The sequence below is a fragment of the Solea solea genome, chromosome 11 (assembly GCF_958295425.1).
Source record: "Solea solea chromosome 11, fSolSol10.1, whole genome shotgun sequence".
Taxonomy (NCBI): domain Eukaryota; kingdom Metazoa; phylum Chordata; class Actinopteri; order Pleuronectiformes; family Soleidae; genus Solea; species Solea solea.
Genome location: NC_081144.1, coordinates 3,347,575 through 3,372,829, shown reverse-complemented (window position 1 = coordinate 3,372,829; position 25,255 = coordinate 3,347,575). Strand labels below are relative to the sequence as shown.

The 25,255-nt window shown below is 42.1% G+C and overlaps 1 protein-coding gene across 1 annotated transcript in view; it reads left to right on the top strand.

Annotated features, from left to right (window-relative positions):
* The window catches only part of fgd (faciogenital dysplasia), a 73,379-nt gene that overhangs the window by 32,826 nt on the left and 15,298 nt on the right, over positions 1–25,255 (top strand). The window contains 9 exon segments of the mRNA XM_058642914.1: positions 9,998–10,168; positions 14,793–14,997; positions 15,912–15,951; positions 15,953–16,567; positions 20,314–20,403; positions 22,461–22,597; positions 23,296–23,452; positions 23,869–24,007; positions 24,542–24,600. Of these exon segments, the coding sequence (XP_058498897.1) occupies positions 9,998–10,168; positions 14,793–14,997; positions 15,912–15,951; positions 15,953–16,567; positions 20,314–20,403; positions 22,461–22,597; positions 23,296–23,452; positions 23,869–24,007; positions 24,542–24,600 (1,613 nt within the window).

The window sequence follows — 25,255 nt, the reverse complement described above, 5'->3', positions numbered from 1 at the left end:
TCTCCAAAAGCATCATTTATTGTAGCTGTGAACACTAGCGCCCTATAATTCACTCCAAAATATCCACATCCCTCTTGGGGAAACTCTCCTTTTAATTATAAACACCAACTTTCCAGCAAACGTCCACATGTAAGTGGAAAAGCTGAATTCATTGGTGCATGTTCTGTGATCACCACTTCCTCTTGTTGTTCTGCTGTCAGGGGAGGAGAGCCCTGGTTTTCCAGAGGTGCAATTCTGTGGCTTTTAGAGGTGTGTTTTTGTGTGTTTTTGTGTGTTTTTGTGTGTTTTTGTGTGTTTTTGTTGCTGTGAAATGTTCTCTCCGTGTGGGGGTTTCGCGTTTTATTTTGGAAAGGGAGCCATTTGGTCGTGGCCATGTTTTCGGTCGCCGCTGAGTGTTTTTCCCTGCGGTCGCTGCACTATAAAATGTGAACAGATCACATGCAATGGTGAGAATGTTGACATGAGTTAAGTGTCGTTGTAATTTGTGCGGTGCTGCACAGTAAATGGGTTTCTGGAAAGTCAAACAGCAGCAGCAGCAGCAGCAGCAGCTGCGTGTACATGAATACACAGTACAGTATGTGTTTGCATGCATAGATGTCAACATGTGCTAAATGTCAAAGTAATCAGTCAGTGAGCGATTAATCAATCACACGCGTCATCTGTTTTTAACTGCTTCTGTCCACCACGCTGAGTGGTTAATCCCAGCGATCGATATAAAACAAAATAATCCATACTCTCACACTTGAGAGACGGCTCAGGATGATTCAGTCCAGCACCGGAAGATTCAGCTGCATCGTCTGCGTTCCTGTGTGGCTTTATTAGGACAGGGAATGATGGAAATTTGTTTTGAAAATGCTATTTCAGGCTTTGGGGGCTGATGATTCATGAAGCAGACCTGTGTTTGTTGACACAGGTTCTGCCTTGTGGGAATGGAAGGATCTGGAGTAATTTTCCAGCACCAGCACTTCTGATTCTTCTTGCTGGTGAAGGTGTGTATGTGTTGAGAGGACGAATGAATGATGGGATCCCGGCTCAGCTCTGCCCTGGTTGTTGTGCTATTTAACTGCCTGTCAGGTCACACAGTGAAAGCCTCCATTGAGAGCGGCCACAGTAACAGCCTTCAGTAGTTTCTGGGACAGTCGGGCAGCTTTATAAACTGCCTTGTTCTTCTGTCTGCGTTTGCCCTAATTGCTAATCTGTGGCAGCTTCCTTTACAGTAATGCTCTTGGCTACTGCACTGCAGACAAACAGGGACCTACCTCTGCACTGCGCCTCATAAATGTCCTCCTGTAGCTGTTGTGGTAGTCGTGGGTGGGGCCAGGAATCTGATAACTCTGTCTCACCAAAATTAATGAGCATATGTGGGTGTGTTTTTAAAAAAAACCCAAAAAAAACAGAACACAGGAATGCACTGCAAACAGTAGCAACCAATTATTATTCAACCAAAACATGATTAATGCTGCTCAGTTTAGTGTTAACCTTTTAGTTTTATTATTAAATGACTTAATAATATGAATTTTTGTCTTCTGACATCTTAATGTTCAGCTTTTGCTGCTCACTTTAATCTTTTGCAAGTTATGAGTCATAATCATGAGCGCAACACATGTCTATGTAGATTTATGATTATCATTGTGATCCTGAAGATTGCTTACTTTATGTTTTTACAGTCTGTTTGGCTGCTGACTGACAATTGTTTTGACCAGGACACACTTGAAAAAGAGATTTTTAATCTCAATGTGGGTTTTACCTGGTTAAGTAAAGGTTTAATAATGATATTTAAAAAAAAAAAAAAGTGTATTAATGATCATGTGAAATGTTGGCATTTAAAAATCTGTGGTGGCCAACACTGCTGCATGAATGTGGGGGAAATATTGCAGTCTCATTTCTTATTTTAACTATAAAAGGGTCAGAAAATGTCCTGTGAGTTAGTGTTTTTGTCCAGTATCTGGCAGGGCAGTTGTTTACAGTTTTCTGCATGTTTAAATAGTGTATTAACAATTTAAAATGAAGAAAAACTAAAGGTTTTATTGAGAAATGTTGTATGTGAACAGCAGAGTTTGTGTATTAAATTAGAATTAGAATACAGTTTAAAACAGATTTACAAAAACATTTTTCCAGTCTCAACATGTAAACACATTTCCAACTCTCTCCTCTCTGGCGACAAAAACATACCGATTCTCCGGCTTCCTGCAAGAGCGCGAGTGAAATTACCGTAATAACCACATGTTGGCTTTAATGTGCGACATCTCAGTTTTCAGAAACAGTTGCAATGCAAAGTGCGCTTGTGCAAACGTGTCGTCTGTGATACGTGTTGAAGGGTTAAGCAATATGAATCAATGTTTTGGTTTTTATGAGTGTTTATTTTAAATATACAGAGGTGGTTTATTTAAGGCATACAATATTGTGTATCCGTGAATAGCCAGAATTCCAGAGCCGACCTGTTCATTTGCAGCTCGTCACGTTAATGTTTGATGATAAATATGAAATTTTAATCCGCCCTCTCGGCTTTGTCTTCTCATCATTGTGCCACTTACTGTCAACGCTGAGTGTTCTCCGCTGACTTACGCTGCAGCCAGACTGTTGAGTCATGCTGCAGGGAAAAGGTCAGTGACTGTATCATCCCTCACCCTCAGCTTTTCTTCTGTCCACTCAGCAGGACGCGTCATCGGGGGAATAAAGACTGCTGTTTGACACATGTCCACATGCACGGCTCATGCATAATGTCTTGGGTTGAATATGCTGCCGTGCGTGCGTCAGGAAAAGTAGGAGAATCTTTGCGTATGAACAACACAAAGAGGCCGTCGTCCTCTCTGCTCGTGAGATGAGCCGACAGATTCTCTCTTCTCCTGTGGAAACATAAAGGACAATAGTGGGGATGCTTTCTGATTTACTCCTTATTTATGAGTCCACTTCTGTTCTGTGTGGCTCCCTAACAGAAAGAAAGAAAGAAAGAAAAAACCCACACACAGTTCTTTATGGTTCATCCTGACCTACCTACTATATTGGTAATATAGATCAACAATGTTGCCATGGTGATAGCAGACCACTTTGCCATCTCACAGGCGGACTAAGGCAGATTCTCTTTAGAGCAACTTGATTTATCTGGGGCAATATACGGATGATGCCACTGTGATATTAAAGGTCTAGTGTGGAAGCATTAGCAGACTGCTCACTCCTCCCTTTACCAGACAAGTCAGCAAATACAGTGACCTTTGCAGAACAGAAAGGATTGGTTGCTTTGAGGATATTATTTGCGTAAGAAGATACTTCATGTCTCCTCATGGTGGCGCTCAGAGGTGGGTAGTATAGCCACAAAAATTACTCAAGTCATAGTACTGTTACTTTAAGATAATAATTACTCGAGTAGGAGTAAAAAAGGATGCAGTGAAATGACTACTCAAGTACAAGTACTGAGTTTCTCCGGATTATTTTTGAAATATTCAAAATAACACAAACGGTACAAAATAGACACAATATAATGTGAAACCCGGAGACAAGAGGCCAGAAACCGGAGACCAGAGCCTCGGTGTCGGACACATTAAACAACGAGCCACTGGTGTGTTTTAAGTCCACTTGGAGCCAAAATCTGCGGCTAACAGCTGTAAGTGTTGTCATGTGACTCAAATGGCTGCATTTGATTGGCAAGATTTTGTCAGCTATCGTCAACAGGGAGAGAAATAGATTGCGCATGTAATAAAAAAAAAGATATTAAAAAATAAAGTAACGACCGTCACTTAGCCAAAAGGAAGGGCGTAAAAGTACTGTTCTTTCTTCAAATATATACTCAAGTAAAAGTCAAAGTATGTTGCAATAAAACTACTACTACTAAAGCTACATTAAGAGACGCCCCGATAGAGAAATCCTGTACTTTTAACTTTTCACGGACGTGTTTGTCTTCTTCAGTTCAGACAGAGATCGCAATGTATCGTCATATCGATCACCACAGAATCGTTGTATCGTGATATAATTGGTATCGTGGACCATGTATCGCATCATACAACCAGATTATATTTATGTTTAAGTGACACAACAGTGACACAAACAATTCTTCACATGTTGACACTTCCTTCCTTCCTTCCTTCCTTCCTTCCTTCCTTCCTATTCCAGCTAGAGTCTATAATTTGTTTCTAAACACTCTCAAGTCCCAGTAGCCATGAATAAATAAAGTTGTCAGCTATCGCCAGCTCTTCCTTCCTTCCCTCAACACGTTCGAGGCATCCGTTATAATCTCATCCTCTTTGCAGCCTCCCTGTGTTATTCAGACTGAACTGTGTGGTCCTAATCTGTGGGAGCTGTTGAAATCCTCCCGATGAGTGTGTGGGAGACGTGTCCGTGTGTGCGTGCTGTGCTCACTGGCCTGATTTAGGGGGAGAGGACGGACCCAACAAGAGGACTTACCCCACCCCATCACCCCATCACCGGCCTCTGGGACGCCATGATACCAGTGAAACCTAAGGCACAGCCGTAACTCTTAAACAGCACAACAGACGACCTTGACACAGTAGCGTCAAGGTCAGAATGTGACTGGTTATGACACGAGCGCAGGGAGAGACATAGACAAATATACAGTAGGTTTGTAATCTGCTGCCAGATGCCACTGTTGAGCCTTATGTGCCTGCCGTGTGTGTGTGTGTGTGTGTGTGTGTGTGTGTGTGTGTTTGTGAGTGAAAGTTGGCAGCCTTGTTCCCCTTTGACAGAAATCTGCTGATTGTCATAGACTGAGAATCTGTTCCTGCTGTTGATCAGTCACCAATATTTCCTCTCTCTCCATTTCCTGAAACACATTCTCTGAAAGTGATGCACCACCCTTTATCTCTGATTTCCAGTCCCACAAAAATATGTCAAATATTTTCTCCAATATGACGATTTTATCTCCTCTGTTGCACATTAAGTTTAACTGAACATATATAAAAAAAAATCTGAATAATCACAAGCTCTAAAGGCCCTGGTACACTCACACGTCAGGTTCCTGCGGTATCTCGCTTCACCATCGGGTGGCGGTACAAGTCCGGACACAAGGGAATAGGACGCATTCCTACCAAAGAAGAAGAGAACGATGCTACAGCTCTCTCGGACACGTCTGGTTTGAGTGGGGATTTGGGGTGTCAGCAGGTCGAGGCTCGGAGGACTCTCCTACTTCTGTCCTCGACAAGGTTTTTCTGCTCGGTGAGCGAGGCTGGATATAAGTTTCTCTTTGCACACGCCTCCAAAATCTGGTGCACGGATGTAAACCAGGGCCTTAACTCCTGCTGCACAGTGATGGTAGCCACAGGAGGGATGGACATTATTCTTCAAATATTATCTCTTTACAGGGTTTCATTCTATTCTTTATCTTATTAAAAAGAGGCATTGAGGCAAGTCTGCATGTGAGAGCCTAGAAGTGGCTCAATGGCCGGTATAATTAGACAGTAGACTGCTCGTCTTTGACTCAGTCCTTCAGGATAAACGGATCAATATGGTTCAGGGCAGGAGAACAGAGTTTAAAATGCCGGCGGAGAAAGAAAACGAGAATATGAGGAATTTCACAGCAATGTGGGAATAATGAGGCGACATACTCGGATTCAGTGGAGGAATTGGGGGATGGATGGGTGTGAATGAAGTGATGGAGCGTGGTTGTCAGCTCACCCTCACCAGGGGTTGGTTTGTGGGGCGGAGACCTGATTGACTGACTGCCTGAATGACTGGGGACATACTGCTGATTCCAAGTACTCCGTCTCCCAGACAGCACTGGGCCAGGAGAACTGTACTCAAGGGATGATGGGAAATAAATGACTCTGAGTGAGTCGCCTCAGGGTTGTCACTGACTGACAGTCAGCCGGGTCTGTGCACGTGTGTGTGTGTGTGTGTCTTTGTGAGGACACATTGGAGTAAGAGACATATGGACAGTTTGGTTGATCCTCACATTTAGTTGTGACTGTGAAGGTTAATGGACCTGATGATATGGTCGTACTTTGTTGGTTCATGTGTTTGGTAAAAGCTCGTGTTTGACGGCTGTTTTCTGATATCACTCGAACTAGTTTTAGGAAAACCTGCAAAATCTGTGTGTTGTATAAGCTTTTTATCCACATGGAAGCGCCGTTTAGGGAGCTCTAAAAACACTATTTTTGGAAAACATTCATCAAATGCTGCCCTTGCATGTATAAAACTTTGGGGAAATGATAATGTCATGGCCCTGCGTCTCTTTGCTGTTGCCATCTTCATCGTTATGCTCGTCTTCTTGTGTTTTGAGTTCATACACAGTGTGTTCGTATAGGAAGAGGTTGTGTTTCCACGTGGATGACGCCTGAAACCTTAACCTGAATAAGACGCAAAGCCATAAACTGTAAATGGCATTTTGTGATTACTGGAACCTGCATAAGGTCATACCCTGAAGGAGCAATAATCAGATTAGGACACGTCGAGACACGGAAAACTCCCAACCTGTCCACGATGCAGCTGCTCATTTTTTTTTACTCGTCCATAAACTACCTCACCCCTGACTCCTGCAACATCTGCCCTGCCTCCCTGTTCAGTGCAGCATAAATTATAAAAAAAATCTTTAGGAATAAAATCATTATTATCATTTTCTTAGTTGCTGAGTTTGTGTTGCCACGTGTTACCAGAGTAATCAGATTATTAAGGGCTTTCACAGCCAAGGGAGTGTGAAAGCGAGACTCATAATCAGACTACACTTGGTGAAATGTGGGTGGAAATATGAAAGTTTCCACTAGAAAACCTTTCAAAACGTCACAAACACAATCTGGGATTATTCAAACTAAGGTGACTCGTCAGAATATGTAAAATTTCAAATCGACGGTACTCCTGCGTCTTTTAAAATTTGAGTTGCTACTGTTGTGTTGCCGTGTGTTGTGTGTTGCTATGCATGTGTTGTAATCAGATTAGATTTCACAGCAGTGGACGTGAGTCATCATCACACGACGCTCTGTAACATGTCCACGGAAATATGAGTGGAATATTCTGTGAGCGACTCGCGCCAACAGCTGAATAGTTTCTAATTCCAGATAAGATTCGTTTGTATTTGCATTGATGTTAATCTGGTATTGACCAAGATTATATGATGATACAATCATGTGTGAACTAGAATCACAAAATCTCATCAATATGTTGTGTATTCTGATATCATTAGAAACTCAAGAAAACACACTTTGATTCAGAATAAGGTCAGTTTACAATCATGTCTGCAGTTTTTTAAAGACTTTTTATAGGTGACAAATTTCTTCATTTCCACCGGAAGCTCTATGAGGCCACTTGAGCAGAAAGAGGATGTGAAATCACGTACAGTGTGTTTCACACACTGTGTCTCCCTCGCACACCTGGAGGTATCAGCGTTGTTCTGAGAGTTTCCCTCACTGTCATGAAGAATTTCAGTTTACATTCCAAAAACATTCACCACACCTTTGTCTTAAAAAAGAGTATGCACGCCCCCCGATGTACAGATGGGACGAAATGCAATTTGTCCCTCTGCCTAATTACTTTGGCCCCAGGACGTTATAGGAACTGATATGAAGGGAAATGTTGTCACGGTGACACGCAGGCGAAAGGGTGCGGCGGTGATAATGTCCTTGGAAATGTAATTCCTGTCCTGGGAAGTGAGAAAATTGGTTCACGGTGCTTGATTTTGACGAATCTCCCGAGTTTTTTTGCAAAAATGACACGATTAAACTCTCATTCCACTGGGTGACTAACTGGTCCCATTCACGTCACGTCAGACGGTGTTTTGGTGTCAGTATTGTCATGTGTCTGCTGCAGTGAAGGCTGCGCTCGGATCAACAGTGACACACACTTGTGTTACTTTGGCCCCGGGGAGGAGGTGCTTGGATCAGGTTTGGCAAGTGAACAGAGAGGTGTCAACTCCTCCAACGCACATGGGAAAAGGACAGAGGAGTGTAGTGTGTGTGTGTGTGTGTGTGTGTGTTTGCCACAGAGCTGCCTTCAGTGGTAAACTGGGAGGGCAGGATTTGTTTTGACACCGGCCGGCTTGTGTGAGAGGTTTTTCCTTCTTGTTCTTTGCCCTTTGGATACGTGAGACTGAGCAAGTGGAGGCAAGGTAACGTCGCGTAATAACCTGCTCTTTTTCTCACAATATAACAATTTATATTCCTCGTTTACTTTCATTTTATTATTCGTTTTAAAAAGACTTTAATTCTGCTCCGCTGTGAGTGTCAGCTCTTTTCTCTCTCTGCTGTGTCGTCAAGTTCCTGTTTGGTGTTGGGATGTTTGATATGTGGGCCAGGTTTTTGCCCCCAGGTAACCACGGCTACGCTGCCAGCCCCTATGAGTCCGTCTTCCGCCGCTGTTTGTTTTTCCCAGGAAACAACCCCGGGCCAGTGTTGGGTCAGAGAGTTCCTCACCATGAAGGACTCACTCGATCATAGGTCAAGGTTTTCCCTCAAGTTACCTCTTATTTAGAGACTGGATTAGCAGAAACCACGGCAAAGGATAATCTGATATAAAACATACACACTGTAGCCGCCGTGATCCTGCATGTCTGTGTTCTTTAGGAGTTGAAATCTTTTCCTACTGTTACTGCAAAGATGGTGGGAGAGCCTGTAGTGTGTGTGTGTGTGTGTGTGTGTGTGTGTGCCACATGGAGCAGACAGCGTAACAGGACTCATTATAGAGACTGAAATGTCCTCCTGTCACTGCGAGGAGCTCACAGCATGAAACACCACATTAGACATGCCAGGACACGGCGCGACAAAACAACTGATAACAAAAGGACACGTCTGGTAATATTCCAAATCTTCCCCTTCCTTGTCAGCAAAGACCAAAACTACCAAACCATGTGAGCATCACTCATGTTCACGGAGACTTTAAAAACACTGGCACTAAGTGTCGTTATTTACTTTCACAAAACAGGATAAAATCTGCTTAAAACTGCATAACACGAAGCAGATTTACTGTATATTTGGTTTTATTGTTTCATATTGGGTTTGATTATTGTTTGTCAATAAACCCGTGCTGTTTGGGTTTTTTTCTGTTAGAGAAAAGACACCAGAACATTTATGAATGGGGTGATTGTTTGTCATGTTTATTTATATTAATTTAAGAAATGTAACATAAAATAGGGCCTTCTAATGAAACTGATATAAAAAAAGAATGAAAAGGAAGCAGAAAGAAGAACAATCTGATAATATCTGCCTTTCACAGTATATCAGTGCACAGTACAGAAAGTATACATTTTGTATACAATAAAAAAGAAGGAAAATAAACAAAAACAAACATTACGTGGACATATAACCAAAGTAAGTTCAAATTATGTCATATTTATTTAAGATGTGAATCTTAATGACTTTTTAGGGTTCGAGCAACAAGGTTGCAAGAACCCTATTGAAACTGGAAGGATTATTATTTAAATATTGTAATTGATTGCAATCTCAATTTGTTCTGTAAACAGAAACTTTGTTCACTGGGTTCATCAAACTGGTTTTTAGTCAATTAGTCGCCTTAATTTATATCTTTAGTCGGAACAAATTAGCCTATCAAGTTCTTTATGGTCGATAAACATCACCTGGCTTATACATAAACAAATACGCCCTGTTTTATTTGTTCAGTGCGAGACAATAAAATCAATGAAACACATTTCAGGACGGGACACCATCACAAAGAAAGGCTTTTTTGATGTGGTTCTATTATCGAGCTATTTTCTCCCTCACACACACACACACACACACACACAGAGCTATTTACAGATGGTGTCTAATGAAGATTTGATGGAGTCAGTCAGATGTGGGGTCTATCAGAAAAAGCGAGACGGGAAAGCAATATGCAGCCTGTGCAGGTCTCTCTGTCCACAGCCTCAGGGCCTGGTGTCAGGATCGATGCTCCTGAGGTTCCTTTCACCTCTCTGTTCCCCACCCCGAGCTCAAGGTCGTTCACCTTCGGCTGTGTTCTCGTTTCAATCCCCGGGATTAAAACTGGGTTGTGCATGAGGACGATTTGCATGATTTCCGATCAACGCCTGATTTTGTTTTCCCGTCTCATGTCTTCCACGCAGATCTCCCCGCCTCCTCTCTGCAGTACCAGTGTGGATCAGTGGACTATCTGTGTTCGCCGCCGCTGGTTAAGAAAGGTCCCACCACTAGACCATGTCACGACAAACCCGCCATCAAACCCCGGCCCCAGTCCTGCACCTCACCCAGACCGCCAACTGCACAGAAACCTCAAGGTAAATCAATATTGTTACGCCCACTTCAAGGCCAGGTTTGATTGACAGGTGCTGTCAGTTGAAAATGAAAGGTGCAAAAGGATCAGACCGCTGCTTCTGAGCCGTATTTTGATAATCGATTCATCGGTTTGAAGCTTTTTTTATGATTAAAACAAGATTTCTGATTGTTTAAGCTTCTTAAATGTGAGTATTTTCTTCATTTCTTTGCTCTGGATAACAAAGAAATCATTAAAAGTGAATCATTTTTGTTTGTGGTCAAAACAAGACATTCGTCCGGATGTGACGAACACCAATCAACATTTTTTAAGGCTTTCTGATATTTTATGGACCAAACGATTAATCGAGAGATGAATCGGTTGTGAGAATAATCGATAGTTGCAGCTCTACACTCTTCTATGACATGGTGCGTGTCAGCTGGCCTCACCCTTTCACTCACAGCTCAGTAGGTCACTGCTGCTGAAGGGAAGAGGGAAGTGGCTCCCACTGAGATTATTATTATTTGCATATTGTACAGTCACATGAACGTAACCTCTCTGGCAGGAAAGGAGGTGGAGCTTGTGGAAGAGGTTGAGAGATAGCGGCTCGACACAGTCGCCCTGACCTCGACACATAGCGTCAGCTCTGGTTCTTAAGTCCTTGAGAGGGGGTGGACTCTGCTCCCTTTGCTGGAGCTGCTCTGGGTGAGAGGCGGCGGAAGGCCAGGCTGTATGATAACCCCCAGACTCTCTGACTGTGGGGTTTGTGGGCTTTACACCTGTGGATGAAAGGATAGCCTGGGTCCTGACTGTTGTCTGAACTCGTGCGCCAAACTGCAGCTTTTTCACACAGATCAAAGATTATTTGTTTTTAAATTTATGTTCCAGCTTCTCAGGAATTTCCCTGGCTCTGTCAGACACAGACACAATGACATGTGACACACCTGTGCCGTCAGACACAATGAAAACACAACTTTGTTGTCGCTAACAGAAGTCGGGGGGGCGAGTTCTGTGAGGTTACATGTGCAGGGCAGTGGCAGAGAGACTGTAACAGGATGGGTTTGGATTTCATTGGAAATTGCAAGATTCATTCGTTCATCCAACATCACTCCTCAAAATCCAAAAGTAGAATAAAATAAAGTAACATAATATAATGTACTTTATTTCTTTAGCCCTTTACGACGACCCACAGGTCACCAAAGTGCTTTACAGCTGCCATTAGCGGTCATTTGTGTTGATTTAAATCATTGATTCACTGCAAAGCTTCTGTAGTGTATATTGTCAGTGTTTTTAAGTTGTGATTTGACCATAGTAAGCATTTTAATAATGCACAGAGACATTATGTTTATCCATAAACACAACATGAAGGTTAAGGGTTGCTGAAGCGAACTCAATTCTGCAGAGAGGCACAAAAAGGTCAGAGCAAATGACAGCTACTACAAAAAAAACTGTTGGATAAACAAAATGAAAATGGACCTAAATCCACAAGGGAAGTGGACCAGGACAGGCATAAAAAGTAAATGACCAAAAACACATAAACACAAGCAGCAGCAGCAGCAGCAGCACCAACAACAACAACAACAACAACAACAACAGCAACAGCAACAGCAACAACAACAACAACAACAACAACAACAACAACAACAACAACACAGAAAGTCAAGTGAAGGTGTTGACTCTCTGGAGAGCAGAGTCCGACTGCTGTGTCCTGTCTTTATAACCTGCTCGCACTGATTGCCCTCAGCTGTGTGGAGAACACAGGTGCAGACAGTATCACCTGATGTGCACAGAACCCTGTGACCTAGATTGTGGATCTCTGTGACAAAGAGGCGTTTTTAATGAGTTAAACATCGACAGAAGGGCTTTTGTGCAGCTTTTACTTTCAGTTCATTGTTCACGCTACGTTTGAGGTGATTGTTTTCCCTCCATTTTCACATGTTTGAACAGGAAAGCTCAAGGTGTTAGTGATGACATTCATGTTAGTCAGGACACTGGATTTCTCTCAAACCTGTTCATCCTTTTTGTTGTAAATCCCACAACAGAACATACAAATATGTGCAAATATGCATATTTGGGGAGTACAGTGCATATTTATACAGATTGTGAGAAAATAATATATGCGCCCAAAGTAAAGGTTGCTTTCTTGTTATTAATGTCTTTTATTGTGGCGGAATCTTTGGTGCAAAAGTTCAGTTTGGACTTTTTAATGTATGTGAAATGTCCCCATTTCACATCATTACTATGATTATAGAAATGTCTAAAAAAAGAAATATAAATCTATTGAAAGTATAGCTCTTTAACATAATCTAACTTTCTGTAAGTGCACTTAGTTTATCAAAAATGTAACCATGATAGTTCAGATAATGGAACCAACTAGAGGTAGTGAAACACACTTGTCTCTAAAGATCTGAGATACACAAAGTGTCACATTCTCCTTTAGTAAAGTTCCCTTTTTACTTTTTACATTAAAACGTGTTTGATATTGTATTATCTGTATATATTTTTTTCATCTTCCTGATAACATTTCCCGTTTCCCGCCTTTTTTGATAACCTGAATGTGTCACACCTGTGTGTGATTGTCTGCCCCGCCCCTCGCAGTATAAAGTTCCTGTGTTTGCTTTGTGTTCCCTTCCCTGTGTGAGTTGTAGACCTGTGATAGTCACTTGTTTTGTTTATTCCCTCAAGAAACCCACACAGTCAACACTGAAAAGGAAAACTTGTCCACAGTTTTAGCAATTTTGTTCCAAGTGTTACCCTAAGATATCATAATATAAACAAGTCTGTTGTTTTATTAGACAACATGTTTTCCTAAGCACAGTTGACCTTTTTTGGGTGTTTGAATGGAGGTACACTGAACTCCTGTATCTGTAGGGATGTATCTGCACCTCCATGTTGCACCAGGTCGATGGAGACTTGCCGCCAAAGGTTTGCTAAGCCACGTCCACTCAGCGTTCATTAGTTTGGGACGGCACTTTATGTGGCAGGAGGAATAGGAGCTGGTTTGAGAAACTGAGAACGCGAAGTGAAACCTGGCCGTCATTAATTTGATTATTTATGCCTTTGATTTTTCCACACTGTCAAAATTGGCTGCAGTGCGAGCCTGTGATTCTCCAGACCCCAGTGTGGCATTTTCTACTTAAATGTTAAATCTACCATCACTTCACGCAGGGAAAGGCAGAAAGATCCTCAAGATGGAGGAGATAAATGAAGTCATCCTCGGTGACAATGTCAGCTTTAGCCGCAACATGTGATTTTACACCATTTTCCTGCTAATTAAACTAAAATAGTGTCCAATTTACCTAATCCCCAAATCTGCATGTTTTTGGACTGTGGGAGGAAACCCATGTGCACACAGGGAAGGCTCCATACTCAACAATCCAGCCCTGCAGTCAGAAACGATGATCTCTCAGAATCTATTGGAATGAATTGTCTCCTTTTTAAGTGTCTCAAAGACAAAGCCGTTCACATTTTTATGTCTTTTTTGTCCAGCGGGCAAAAAAGGAGTGCCATATTTCTAAGCACAGACTGACGGTGCATGTGATACAGTGCAGTGTCTCCCACCTGACAGGATGAACTTCCTCTCTAAAGCAGTTTTATTCCACTCAGTTTATCCTGAGAGAGCAGCTCTCAGATCACTGGCGGGGAAGTAATAACCCGGCGGGCAGGAAATCTGTGGAGCAGGAACTAAAACCGGGCTTCACTTCACTTCCCTCTGGTCAAATACTGTAAAAAAAAAAACTAAAAAAAGCTATTGCACATCTCATATATATTGTGTTTGTGCATCATGACACTATATTCCACTGCAAATACGCACTTTTATTGCATATTACTTTCTTTAGCTTTTTAATAATGCTATAAAATTGATCAATTATAATATTCATCAACAAAATGGTCATCATTGGTCATCAATATATTGTAAAAATGAAAAAAAACATGACATCAATGACTTATTTTGTGTAATTATTGAATAAATGCTTTTTCTATTCTTGTTGATCATGCCTTCAAGTATTTTTTAAATTTTCTTAGTATTAAATAATCTTTAAAAAAGTGGTTTTCTTACCTGTCTCAGGGAAATCACAGGTTTAATAAAAAGTCTGTATTATCACAACATTGTTATGAAAACTCTCTTATTTTATCTGACGTTCACAGACACACAAAAGAAATGTTCCCAAATCCAAGTGTAGCGTAGATTTCCTCATTAGACAGAAAGGTTTTAACAGACATGCAAATACAGTGCAGGCTTCACGCACTGACATTTGCGTGTCGTGTGCAGGAATGCACCGGTTCATTTTTAAAGTCAGCCCAGTCATTTATTTATTTATTTCTTTTTCTTACGTGCGCTTGCTCTTTCTTTTGAACTGACTGAAACCACGCACAGATCTCAGCATCCTGTTCTGAAATAAGGAAGTTGGCTCATAGTTGAAGCTCAGGGTTGGTTTTTTACGCTGCAGCGATAGTATATGTTCCTTTTTTTTACTTTACTTTGCTTTGAAGTTTTTGTATTTGCAAGAAAACAACCGGGCTTAACAACAAAGACTCAGTCATGGAGGTTTTCTCTCTGGGATTTATTCGTGTTGCCTGATTCCATTTGCCTCATGTGTCTCTCCTGCTCTGCTCTTGTTGCCTTGTCTGGACCTCTGCGTCTGTAGTGCCCCCTAAACCTGCGCACCTGCTTGCCCTTGGGCAAGACAAGAAACCCAAGAGGATTCCGCCGGCACCCTCCAGGCCTCTGCCAGCACCGCCTACGCCACCTAAGCCGAAGCCGACTCTGACGCCTCCTGTCCCGGGGACACAGTCGCAGAGAGAGGAGACCCAGAAGGTCGGGCTGCTCATCGAGAGGTTTGAGAATTCGAGGTGAGCCACAGTCAGGACGACATTATTTCATCAGAAATCTCAATGAGTATATTGCTGTGCTTAATAATTGCAGAATAAACTTTCAGCATAAAGTAAATCAAGTGATGTAAAAGAGAACGACAGGTTACAGCTGCTTATTCTGACCCATCATAGGAAACGTTGACCAATCGTAGAGCAGTTCAGAAAGAGAGGCTGTTCTTCTTAGAGATCCCGCTTTTTTACACCTGATACCAATATATTACAACCTTGTTTTTCCACTGACACTGACATCAGTCTGTAAATAACACATTTCTACTGACGCATGGTCACTATAATCGGCCTGTTAAAAACAGCGTTGTAGACATTTGCAGCCTTTACTTTACACTTTTTTATTTCTGATATTTACAACCATGCATACACGTACATGTCCCTTTGATTGACAGATTGAGAGGCCTGAACGATTTTGAATAAATATCTAATAGCAATTATGTTTTTACTTAAATTGTGACTGCGAAGGAATGAGAAGGAATGTTTTTACATAATTCATGTAATTTTCATTTCAAGAACGTGTTCAAAATGATTACTGTCGGATATTTTGTTCAGATCTGTGAAGATGTTTTCTTCAGCCTGGAGAATATGATGATGTGTATAGATCAGGACAATATTTCATCTCAAATGGAAACATTGTGACCAAGAAACCTTAAAAATGTCCTAAAGAGAGTTCATAAAATAACATAAAACCCAAAAATCTGTCAACATCATGTATGAAACAAAATCTAATTCAACACTAGTCGATTTTCTAGCAATCCTGCCTATTGCATCTTGAATTATCTAGCATGGGAAACCTTTAAAAATGTTTAATTTTTATAGTGCAGTGTCCTGGTTCTTCATTTTGCTGTGGCCACTAATTTCCTCTGCGTCCCTTATTTTCCCAGGGTTCCCATCCTGGGGGTGCTCCCACGGTCCCAGCTGCACTGAGGATCTGAGGATGGACACGACCACTGACATCACGTCCTCCTGCAGCCCAGACACGCCAGCGAAGCTCGCAGGAGACTCCTCTTCCTCCTCCTCCTCCTCCTCCTCCTCCGCCGCCTCCGCTGCGGACAAACTTGCACTTGGGAACTCGGAGCGGACTCACGACGAGGTGTCTGCTGAACTTTCCTGTCTGTCCGCCATGCACATCGACGGCGCCGACGACGCCGCACTGGACGACTGCGCGGAGGACGACATCGCGCACGGCATCGGTTGCCTTGACGACGTGGAGCGGGAGGAGGGCTCCTCCCACGAGCTCCTGGACAATCCGGACTCTTCGGAGCAGAACGGGAAGATTCCCAACCGGGACAGCGGCATCGACAGCCCGTCGTGCACCGCGGAGGGGGAAGTCTTCCCCAACGAGGACGCCATCGACGAGGAGGATCATTACGACAGCGTCACGGAAACGGAGAGCGTGTCCTGCGTGACCGTTGGCAATAAGCGGGACTCGACGCAGGATGAGGACAGTGACTTGGACGAGGGCAGCAGTGGGGAGATGCACCCTCTGACGGACACACAGACTGGATATATAGCAGATCCACCTTCAGAGGCGCACAGAGTGAGTATAAACTTGTATGACCATCATTTGAAAGGTTTGAATCACCCCCTCCCCCCTCTTACCTCCAAGGTGGTTATTAATGTCTCCTGATTCCCTCTCCATACCTCCACCTTCACTTTTTAATTTATATTTCATGTTGCATTGGAATTCTCTAGTGTCTATTATTATCTCAGCCTGGGCGAACACTTTCAAAGAATACTTCTGCACGAAACGTTAGACACTGCCCACAGTCACAGGCGACCGCCTCGTATCTAAAAGTGCCTCTGACGTTAAATAACAGGGGACGAGTACCTGCCCAGAGAGCTGTAACTGGAGCTCGCGGGGGCCGGGACATGAAAGAGCCCACAGACACAAATCTCCCACTCAGATGATCTGAAGTTTCACCTTTTTCTCTTGTCCTTCAGTTTGACTATTGATCGTAAACAAAATGTGATACTCAACACTGTGCACGCAATCCTCCTCCTGGCAGTGGCCTATATACCGTATGTTATCAGAGACCAACACTTTCAGATGAAAGAGTCTCCAGTTATATCGGCGTACCACAGGAGAGGAGATTCTGGGGGCCACGCGAGAAACGTGAAACGACGTCGAGAGAGACGAGACAAACAGGAAACGGCGCAAAGTGAGGGGAAAGAGTTTTAGTCAACTTAGCATCACTTCTGCAGACTCAGTTTCAGTCCGGAGTTTGTTGTTCGCGTACAGTATGAGGAACGCTGTGGGAGATGTGTGAGCCACGTGCATGTACGACATGTCCAGAACATTCCAGTCCAACAACATGTGGGCAGGAGGGGCAGGAGAAGTTACATTGTCACATTCAACTTCTGGAGAGCAGCTTCAGTCTATTTAAATGCTTAAACTCTCAGAGTATGAATGTTGAAATCGATGGTCCACACCCACAGCTTTTTTGGGGGGGGGGAGGTATCTCTGCTCTCCAGTGCTTCCTCATCCCAGGCCTGCTGTGCAGAGGAAGGGTGTGTGTGTGTGTATGTGGCTGCTTTGACACTGTAGCCGACATGTTGACAGCTCTCTAATGACAGCCTTGTCACAAAGGATGTGGGTTTTCAGTGATGTGCGTTGAAAGAGGATAAGAGAGAACTGAAGAAGAAGAAGAGAAAAAAAACGTTTGGTGCCTTTTTATCGTTCACTTCGCAAACTATGAACATTCTGTGTTTTACTTTTAGTAGAAGAAGCTGAATTTCCCACCAAACAGTCCCAGAGTTCTGTGAAACTGATAGCTGCATCAGTTTAATAAGAAGTGTGACATCAGAATAAGAAGAAGAAGAAAAATAGAAAAATGCACCACAGTGCGTGGGTTGTCTCCAGGTTCTCTGGTTTTCTTATAAAACATGCAGATTTGGGGATTAGGTAAATAGGACGCTCTAAATTGACTGCAGGTGGGAGTGTGAATGGTCATTTGTCTCTGACCTGTGATGGACTGGCGGGTGTACCCCACATTTAGCCCTTTGTCAGCTGGGATTGACACCAGTGACCCCCACGACACTGATGTGGAGGATAAAGTGTTACAAGATGACTGATTGAATGAGTAAAGAAAAGTTACAAATGAAGGACATCCAGCATTTTGTTAACAAAGAAACACAATGGCCTTGAAGTCTCTCTTTGTCCTGATGAACATGTGTAACATGTCTGCATTACACTATATATATATATATATATATATATATATATATATATATATACATATATATGTATATATATATATATACACATATATATGTGTATATATATAAAGACACATTTTAAATGTTTCCTCCACTTTCTGTCCAAGGTAACAAAGAGTCCCCATCATCCCATGCAGACATTATCTTCAAACTCAGTTATTTTGTCCTCTAGTGGCAGAAATTGCACACTTTTTGTTTAAGTGCCAGATTTTTTACTTTTCCACTTCACTTCACGTTGTCACCATGAAGCAGTGCAGCGTATCTCGCTTCATCCTTTAGTGGTCCACTGTCTCATGTTCCCCACACACACACACACACACACACACACATCTCAGCGTTCACCCCGAGGTCAAATGAATGTGCATCAGTGATGAACGTGCTCGTTTCTTCTTCGTCTGCTCTATTTTTTGCCAGTGATGCTCATTTCCTTTGCTTAGCTTTAGCTTTAGTGAGCATTATGTTTGTTGTGATGTTTACTTTATAAAAACTGGGTCAGTGCTCGATATCTTTCTTTTTCATCAGTCAAATAATCTAAATGCTTCATATAAAGAGAGGTCAAAGAGAAAGATGCAGAATGGTCCCCACCATAAATAAACCGAGGGTTATGGTTGTGTTTTTGTTTTTTTAATTCTTCTCTCTGGCACTTTCTTTAGAGCCATGGTTCTCAAACTGTGGTACGTTTACCACCAGTGGTACACAGGCTTCCTCTGGTGGTACTTCTAGTGTAGTGTAGAAAATGAAACAAATGACAAAATATACATAATAATCTCGCTCCATCTTAATCTAATGTCGCTATACCAGTGTGTGAAGTATATGTGAGGAAGAGGAGGATGATGAGAGAGAGAGAGAGAAATGATCATATTGGGAATAAATAAAATCTACACCCTGTGAAGTCCGTAGCTGAGTTTGCTGGGACTATAAACACCACTGTATTTTAACGTTGGTGATAATGGTGGAGCGCTGGTTTAGAGGCTTCATTTGAATGAACTTGAACTTGGAAACAGGGCTGAATTAAAAGCTCGTCATCACCTTTCTCCCACTGCTGTGTGCAAATGAGTGTGTTTGTGTTAATTGTTGTGAGAAGCTGAATGTTTCATGACCTCGATGCAACATTGTGTTGGTGTTTAATCATTCAATCAAATATTCATAACCAGAGAGAGAGAGAGAGAGAGAGAGTCAGCGCTTCAGTTAATAACATACATCAGTGTCATAGGTGACCACCTGCTGGACTGTGTGTGTACTGCATGTCTGCACACACTCAGTGGCCCACGGATGTTGCTGAGTCATGTCTCAAACAGAAGTCTCAGCAATATTCTTTAGTCTATGAAAAAGAGACAAAAAAACAGGAATAACTGCTGACGGTGTACTGCAGGCAAAGTTTATTTTTAAACTAGTGTTATAAACCGTGACAAGAGTAACTTTGTGCATACGTCGACATCTCTGTAACTCACACACTGAATTTTTACCACTTTATCTCCATATGAGGGACACGGGTCCTGGACAAGTTACCAGTCCCTCGCAGGACGAACATGCAGAGACATAATAGAGACAAACACTCACGTTCACACGTTCACACGTTCACACCTGTGGTTTGCATGTTTTTTGGACTGTGGGAGGAAGCTGGAGGGAACCCACATGCACACGGGGGGGGGGGGGAGAACATGTAAACTCCACACAGAAAAGGCCCTCAGTCAAACCAGTGACCTTCTTGCTGTGAGGCATCAATACTAGCCACTACCCGCCGTGTGGCCCCATTTCTGGAACATGTCATATTATTTTGAGTATGTAAACCAGCCATTTTCTTGAGACTCATTTTAAATTAAATACATTTTAAGTAAAAGACTAAAGAGAAAATAATCTGTCATTTTATTTATGGACCCCAACATAGAATCTATCTGCTCTAAAGAAACTAATTCATTGATGATGTTGACGGATGGAGGACGTACACTGATGTGTTTGTTTGTGTGTGTGTGTGTAAACTCAAAAATTCCCTTTTATTGTTGTTAATCTGATCTTTGTTTCATGTCTCAAACATAATCCTTGTTGTCGTTTCCTTGTTTCCTTCAGTGCTCGGAGGCTCAGAAGCTCCTGAACATCGCCAAAGAGCTTCTCCACACTGAAGAGGCCTACGTCAAGAGACTTAACCTCCTGGACCAGGTACAGTATAACACTGTGTGTCTCTGACTGGGACAGTGACTGTGTCTGTGTGTGTGTCTGTGTGTGTGTGCGCCTCTCGTCCAAATTTCAATCTCCTAAATGAGCCTGCGATCTCAGAGATTGAGATCAGCGCTGGATTAAAAACAGGCCACCGTGACCCACTGGACAACAAGCCTTCCACTGTTGATGGGATTATTGAGCACAGTGTAAACACCATCATGTGAGAGCATGTGGTTTATATTCATATTTTATACATGAGCAGCACAAACCTGAGCTTTTGCACTAAGTGTGCACGTCTGCCTGACCTTTTCTGGCATGCTCACTGACATGGTCAGGACCAGTAGTTGTCATGGAGACCAAAACCTGGTCCTAATGAAGCAGAACCTCATTTCTGAGGAACTGGTTGTGCCTCTGTAACAATTTGTGTGGCAATCCAGCAGATTATAGATGTTTTTGCTCAGTTTATATTTATAAAGCATCTTGGTTTTGATGGTGATGATGATGCTTGTCAGTTTTATGGTCTGGATGACAAACATTAAAACCTCTGTAATGTGCATTAAAACGATTCTATAAAGGCGATAAAAGATTTTTATTTGCCATTTTTACACGCTCAATTACAGCAGGAATGTTTTGTGCAGGGCCTTTAGTCTGCAGTATAGCAATGTTTGTCTTTAATGTTTTGGATGTGAGATAAAAAAAGAAATTGTGAGGCAGTTGTTGAGCTGAGGTGTTAAACGCAGAGTCACACAGAGGTAAACTTCTCAAAACCCAATTATATTAACAGTTTTTCTCATATGCCCACTGCGGTTTATGTTATATATTATTCAAGTTCTTCACTTGCATGTGTGTGTGTGTGTGTGTGTGTGTGTGTGTGTGTGTGTGTGTGTGTGTGTGTGTGTGTGTGTGTGTGTGTGTGTGTGTGTGATGAGACGTCACTCCCGGTGGTTCAGGCTCCTTCCTCTTTGTTGAGCTCGTGTGGTGGAGGAGATTCACGGCAGCTGCTCTGTCTCAGAAGAGCTATGGTTTATTTGTTACTCAGGGCAAAGAACCTCACCGTCTACTTCCTGTTTTTCACACACACACACACACACACACACACGAGAGTGACTTCCATGGAAACAATCAAACACTTTATTTCTGAGTGATGAGTGAAAACGTTGCTTGGTTTAGTGAGTGCTTCATTTCTTATAGTTTGTTCACAGTTGAACATGTTGCTGTTGTCAGTTGGAGCAAATAATTGGGCAATTATTATTAACCTATGTATGTAAGTTTTGCATATTTTTATTCTCAGAAACTTGATAAATGCTCCTAAGTGCATAAAAAACCCTTTCAACATAAAGAATATTTGACAAAGTGATGTTTTTTTGGATTACCTGATTCATGTATGTAATATTGTCTTTATATACTGCAGTGAATACCGTAGACTGAGTAAATAAAAGTGGGCACAAGTGTCTGGTTTACTCTTTGAGGCCAATCAGGAATTAGGAGTATATTGAATAGCCACCAGGGGGCGACTCAACTAGTTACAGAAACAACTGTGATTTAATGGAAGTCTGCAAGAAAATGAGTCTGAACGTCACTTATTTTCTGACGTCTGTAAACATTTTCCTGATTGGTTAATGGTCTCACCCGCTAGTTTGAGGTCTTTGATAGAAAATGTTGATTTTTGTAAATGATGTTTCCATTTACGATAAAGTACGGACACCAGTGTGATTGACAGCTAGTATGCTGTAAATTGTTAATCTAATTAAAATCAGCTGTCTTTGTGACATTTATTTTAGACTAAACGTCATATTTAACAAATAATTTAAGTGGCATATGACATCAGTGATCATCCACAGTTGCTTTACAAACCATCAACTATACATTTTATAGTTTATCAAGTAAAAAGGAATGCCCTGAATAACACAAATGTTATGATTTATTTTACTCGCATGTATCTACTGGTGCCACTTGAGTGTCTGTGTGAATAAACAGCCAGATTCATGGTGTTTAGAGACAGTCGCAGTAGGTTTTGTATACAAATAATGTTGTGTGTTCTTTTTCTCTCTCTGCAGGTATTTTGCACTAAGCTCACAGAGGCTGGAATCCCCCAGGACGTCATTACGGGGATCTTCTCCAACATCTCCTCCATCTACTGCTTCCACGACAAGTTCCTGCTTCCCGAGCTCAAGACGCGCATTACTGGAGAGTGGTAAGGAGGAAGCACACCAGCGGGGCGTTATTCTGATGGAGAGGAGGATCTGGCTCCTCGATGGTCAGCCAGGTCGTTAGTGCTGAGCTGAGCTGCAGCGTTGTCGGTTTTTTGTCAGAGTCACAGATATTGAGGGCATTTCCGTTTTCTTTTCTTTCTTTTTTTTTTTACAGTAAGCAGGAAATTAATCTCCTGTGTGTGTGTGTGTGTGTGTGTTATTGTGCCGATGTCAGCCACCGCTGGTGTATAATGACTCCTCCAGAGAGCTGTGTTAAGGGAAATCACCTGTTATTTCGTGGAACCTATTACAAATTACAAATCAGCTTGGATGATAAAAAAAGACTTGAAATGAGGCATCGACACAACGAGAGCTGAAGAATAAGAAGGATTAATGTGTGTATATCCACATATAATGAGATGTTTGTTTGACTATAGAAAAATAACCATTGTTGGGTTTAAATCCATGATTCAAATCTTTTAATAACCTCATTATCTTAAGTTTCCCAACATACACACTTATTGTTTTTGCGTCTGTAAAGCTTAAAGCACTAACATATAACCTGATTTACAGGAAAAAGGTGGATTGAGATAATAAGAGTCTTGGCATTGAGCGGAGAAAAGCTACGAGTTCTTCTCATGGGACAAAACAAAAGCAGTTTATTTATTTGGTTGTCTGTGTGTGTGTTTTTTTGCTGTAGGGATTCGAACCCTCGTATTGGAGACATTCTCCAGAAACTGGCTCCTTTTATGAAGATGTACGGAGAATATGTGAAGAACTTTGACCGAGCCATGGACCTGGTCAACACGTGGACGCAGCGGTCGTCGCTGTTCAAGAGCGTCGTCCAGAATATACAGGTATTGTGGTCTCGGAGGAAACTGTGATTTCAAGAGCTCCAACGAACGATTATTTTCTTGATTAATTGAGTAATCGTTTGGTCCAGAAAATGTCAGAAAATGCCGATCGGTGTTGACCAAATCCTTGAAATGATGACGTTCTCAAATGTCTTGTTTTGTCCACAGATGGAAAAAGATTTAGTTTTAATGATTTCTTTGTTATACGAGCAAAGAAATCAGAGGGAAAAAAATCACATTTAACAAGATGAAAAACCAGAAAACTTGTTTTAATTCTTTAAAAACCCTCAAACTGTTTAATCGGTTATCAAAATAATTGACTATTAATTTAGTATGTGATGAATAATGAGCTTTACTCCTGCTCAATTGGTGAATGAATTAGTTTAAACCTATGTTTGTGTGTGTGCTTGGAACAACAGAAACAGGACGTGTGTGGGAACCTGACGCTGCAGCATCACATGCTGGAGCCGGTCCAGAGGATTCCTCGCTACGAGCTGCTGCTCAAAGACTACCTGAAGAAGCTGCCGGAGGACGCTCTGGACCGGAAAGACGCCGAGAGTGAGACACTTGACCTGCGCTCTCTTTTCTTTTTACCATAACACACAAACACACTCTGCTCTGGTTAATTCTTCCTGACAACCTTTGCGATGTTTATGCTGCAGGACTATTTCTTAAACTCTCACCTGTCTGTCAAAAGAATTCAGTCAAAGCAACAAAAGAAAAAAACACTGACAGTAATGAATTCACGTCCCCATTCTGTTTTATGAGTTAGTCATGTGGCGGCATTATTCACAGCAGAATGATGCTTTTGTACCATAAGTGCTGCCCTTCAGCTAAAACCTATACATTAATGAGATGTGGCGTGAACACAATGGACGGACCTGAGGGAAAAGTGAATCAATGCAGAGCCACATTCCAAAAAAGCAGCGATGAAGCAAAGGCCTGTCCACTCGGGTTTGTGATGCACACATGAACGCGTGTCACATGAATCCGTGACTGTACGACGGAAGGAAGAGAAGGAGCAGAAACTCGTGGTTTTTGGAAATTGAAGCTTTAAGTTTTACTCAAACTTCCTCTCATCATGTGTTACAGAAGCTCTGGAGCTGATCTCTACTGCAGCGAACCACTCCAATGCAGCAATCAGGAAAATGGTGAGACATTACATTACATTACATTACATGTCATTTAGCAGACGCTTTTATCCAAAGCGACTTACAATAAGTGCATTTAAACATTTGGGTACAAATAAGAGCTAGAAGTAAGTAAGAGCTTCAAGTAAATCAAACTATGAAGTGCTAGTCATAAGTGCGATTTTTTTTTTTTTTTTTTTTTTTTTTTTTTTTTTTTTTTTTTTTTTTTTTTTTTTTTTTTTTTTTTTTTTTTTTTTTTTCGTCGTCGTTATCGTCTTAGTCGAGGTAGAGTCGGAAGAAATGTGTTTTTAGTCGGCGGCGGAAGATGTGGAGGCTTTCCGCTGTCCGGATGTCAATGGGGAGCTCGTTCCACCATTTGGGAGCGAGGACAGTGAACAGTCTCGAGTTCTGTAAGTGCCTCTGCGATCCTCTCAGTGAGGGGGCAGCGAGCCGGTTTGCCGATGCAGAGCGAAGTGGGCGGGCTGGGGTGTAGGTTTTGATCATGTCCTGGATGTAGGCTGGACCGGATCCGTTTGTAGCATGGAACGCAAGCACTAGAGTCTTGAAGCGGATGCGAGCAGCTACAGGAAGCCAGTGAAGGGAGCGGAGGAGAGGTGTAGTGTGGGAGAATTTTGGTAAGTTGAAGACCAGTCGAGCTGCTGCATTCTGGATGAGT